Consider the following 3,924-nt stretch of genomic DNA (forward strand, 5'->3'; position numbering starts at 1 on the left):
GAAATATATAGACCAAATCTGCCGAGGCCCGAGGCTAGGCCTGTCACAATTATTACATAATCGTGTAATCGCAATTATTTGAGATAATCGCAATTATTTTTGCATAATCGTTTCCATGTTGAAAAATGTTCACACCTTTTCAAATGTAAAAAAGCAGATCTACAGTAGTTGAGTAACTGTAGGCCTACTGAGTTACTTTAAACCATTGGCTACTGCTACTACACTGGTACTATTGCTACTCATTATTGTTATTATTGTTGTTTTTCTCTTCTAGTATTCCCGGTGTAAACAGCCTCGGTGAACGTTCCAGACCAGAAGATGGAATGGCACAACATGGCCTCCAGTCTGGCTCGTCAGGAAGAGGAGCTCACCTGCCCAGTGTGCCACGACATCTTCAAACATCCCGTTCTGCTGTCGTGCATGCACAGCTTCTGCAAAGCCTGTCTGCAGGAATGGTGGAAGTCCAAACCGACGATGGAATGTCCAGTCTGCAACAAAAGGTCCTCCAGGGACCAACCCACCACAAACCTGGTAGTGATGCACCTGTGTGAGAACTTCTTGGAGGAGAAGAACCCCTCCCAGAGCCCTGCGTCACCGACCTCCGCCGACCGCCGCTGCTCCGCGCACGGGGAGAAGCTCTCGTTCTTCTGTCTGGACGACGAACGGCCGGCGTGTCTCGCGTGTCGCGATTCGGAAGAACACGCCGGACACAAGTTCTTAACCGCGAACGAAGCGTCGGGGCGTTGCAAACGGAACGTCCAGGAATCGTTGGCGCCTTTAAAGGAGAAACTGGTGACCTTTGATGAAGTCAAAGCAAATTACGAGCAAACGGAAAGTCACATCAAGATCCAGGCCCGGAACACAGAGACACGGATCAAGGAACAGTTTGAGAAACTTCATCGGTACCTACAGGAGCAAGAGGAGGCCAGGATCTCTGCACTGAGGAAGGAAGAGGCGCAGAAGAGTCAGAAGATAAAGAAGAAGATTGAGGAGCTGAACGAGGACGTGGTGACCCTCTCCGATACAATCCGAGCCGCCGAGGACCAGCTGAAGGCCGTCGAGCACGTCTCGTTCCTGCAGAACTACAAGACCACGATGGAAAGAGTTCAGCTCACCCCACACTGCCCCCGGCCAGTCTCAGGAACACTGATAGACGAGGCCAAACACTTGAGCAACCTGGCCTTCAGAGTCTGGGACAAGATGAAGGACATCGTCTCCTACACCCCTGTGATCCTGGACCCCAACACCGCATGGCCAGGACTCGTCCTGTCCGATGATCTGACCAGCGTGAGATACGGAGACGCTCGGCAGCAGCTTCCGGACAACCCGGAGAGGTTTGACATTTACGCGAGGGTCCTGGGTTCTGAGGGCTTTAAGTCGGGGACCCACAGCTGGGACGTTGAGGTCGGACACAATAGACACTGGTCGCTGGGCGTGTTAGCGGAGTCTTTTCAGAGGAAAGGAAAAATGGGGAGCGGATACTGCATGTTATTTTTCAGTAATGGCAAGTATCAAGCGTTCTCCTCATCGGGGTCCAGCACTGAGCTCTCAATGTACCGGATGCCCCAGAAGATCAGAGTCCAGCTGGACTGGGACGGAGGAAAGCTGTCCTTCTCTGATCCCGATTCCAACACACACCTACACACCTTCACACACACTTTCAGTGAGAGACTGTTTCCATACATTTATAGTGGTCGTTATGGTGGTGGTAAGTCTCTGAAGGTGTTACCCGGGAAGATCTGTGCCTCTGTGCAAAACAACAGTTAGAATGTCTATAGCATCCAATAAAAGCCTATTGGATATATTGATATGGTATTGCTTAAGTGCTCTCCAGATCAAAAGGGAATGTTTATGGCAGGCCATCAATTATACATTTGAATTAACTGTGATTATTTAATTGATATATCATCCAGTTTTTAATTACTATGGTATTAATTAGATAGATAGATAGATAGATAGATAGATAGATAGATAGATAGAAAGATTATTGACAACCTGCTTTTATTTGTACATTTGTACATTTATCAGTTTCTAATTAAATGTGTATATAACATGATTTGATATTAACTGAGTATTATTGATTACATGGTTTTATTTCACATTGTACATTTATCAGTCAGTTTCTAATTAAATTTGTATAATCATAAATTGGTATCATAACACGATTTGAAATGAATTGATGTTATTGAAAAACATGCTTTTATTTTCTGTGTATTATTTATCATTCAGGTTTGAATCATATTGATCATTAATATGTATGTATATTGTGGTTATTATGTGATTAAATATGGCCAGATAAAACACGAGGCTCATCATGGTTTGACCTCCATTATCCTTTTGTTGGACTTCCTGTTCCATCATAGTCATCTGGTATTTATTTATTTATTTTTAAGTTAGCATGCTATAACAGAAGCCATTGTTCTTGCATTAATAAAAAAAAATTAACAAAACATTTTAAAATCTTGTTTGAAATGGCCAAACCTGCCTACCGATGATGTCACAGGTAGGCAGGTTTCTGAAGTGTCCACAGCCCTGCTCTGAGACGCAGAGTGAGTAGGCAAACATTTTACCATATCATAATGAGCAAGATGAAAGTTGAAAATGGCTGAAGTGGTCCTTTAAGTAAATGTCACTGAGTAAATGTTACTCATGCTACCAACCAGTGGTGGTAAAAGTACTTTTTACTTAAGTAAAGGTATCAATACTGTAATGTAGAAATACTCTTTTAGGGCACGGTCACACCGCACTTTTATTTTACCTATGGGGCGGAATCTGCGGAATCTGCCTTTTTCAATGAGAATGGCGTGGTTTGATGGTCTTGCGCGTCTTTCCGCTTGTCGCGCACACCTTGCGTTTATGCACTCTTTAAGCCTGCTGGTACATGCCATACCATACTGGCTGCAAAAAACTGTCGGCGGTGCACAACTTTATCAGCGGGAAACCATAGTTTGGTGTGGCCGTGCCCTAACAAGTAAAAGTCTGGAATAACAAATACAGGCCTACTTGAGTAAAAGTACAAACGTATTGGGATCAAAATGTACTTAAAGTAGGCCTATACCAAAAGTAGAAAGTACTCATTATGCAGAATGTCCCATTTCACAACATTTCAAATGTATAAAATGTATCTTTTGAAAATAGCAGATCTACAAGCTTGTAGCATCGCAACGCATTGTGAGCTTGCAGATCGGCTATTTTCAAATAGCCAAAATGTATATAGGGCTGAAGTGGTTAATGTATGTTTTGTAATAATCAAAATCTACAAAGTAACTAGAAAGTAAGGTTTTCAAATAATTGTAGTGGTGCAAAAGTACAATATTTGCCCAAAAAAGTACAGTAATTGAGTACATTAAGTAGTAACTAGTAGGCTACTTAGTTACTTTCCACCACTGCTACAGTACCAACCTTTGCATGTGTTGAAAACAGACGATCTACAAGCTCACAATGTGTCGTGCACACAACGCGTTGTGATAAATTGAGTGATGAATTACATAAATGTATTTTAAAATGTCAACCAAGGTTTTGGGAAGTCTCTCTTTGAGGACATTGGCGCCGTCTGGAGGAGAGGGGAAGGTATTGGTCGTGTTCAGTCAAACTCAAAAGGCCTCAGACCAGATAAGTGGGGATTTAGGGTCATAACATCTCATATTAAATTCATGATTTGGCTTCTGTTTTGAATCTTTCTATCTATGAATGTCCCTTATAGAAATAGTAAATGTTTTCAAATTTAGATTAAGCTCTACTATCTGCTTCATGGATAAATGGCTGGTAGGGATATGTTTTATCCCTGTATCTGGTCAAACACATGCATTTCCTTTTGGAAAATGTAGACTGTCTGATATGTTTGACATTATGTTTGATAATATTAAAATTGAATAGTTTTATTAAACGATTACATCAATCACTTTAAGCCTGGCATTCCTATTT

General features: G+C 42.1%; 1 protein-coding gene across 1 annotated transcript; it reads left to right on the top strand.

Annotated features, from left to right (window-relative positions):
* Positions 1-318: 318 nt before the first annotated feature.
* LOC308102571 (nuclear factor 7, ovary-like) lies at positions 319-1,767 on the top strand (the record flags this gene model as incomplete). The annotated part of the gene is made up of 1 exon (XM_080452339.1): positions 319-1,767. One exon carries the CDS (start codon positions 319-321, stop codon positions 1,765-1,767), a length of 1,449 nt encoding a protein of 482 aa, XP_080308465.1.
* Between the last annotated feature and the right edge of the window lie 2,157 nt (positions 1,768-3,924).

The sequence above is a fragment of the Gymnoscopelus braueri genome, assembly GCF_963280865.1.
Source record: "Gymnoscopelus braueri genome assembly, chromosome: 16".
NCBI classification, from domain to species: Eukaryota; Metazoa; Chordata; class Actinopteri; order Myctophiformes; family Myctophidae; genus Gymnoscopelus; species Gymnoscopelus braueri.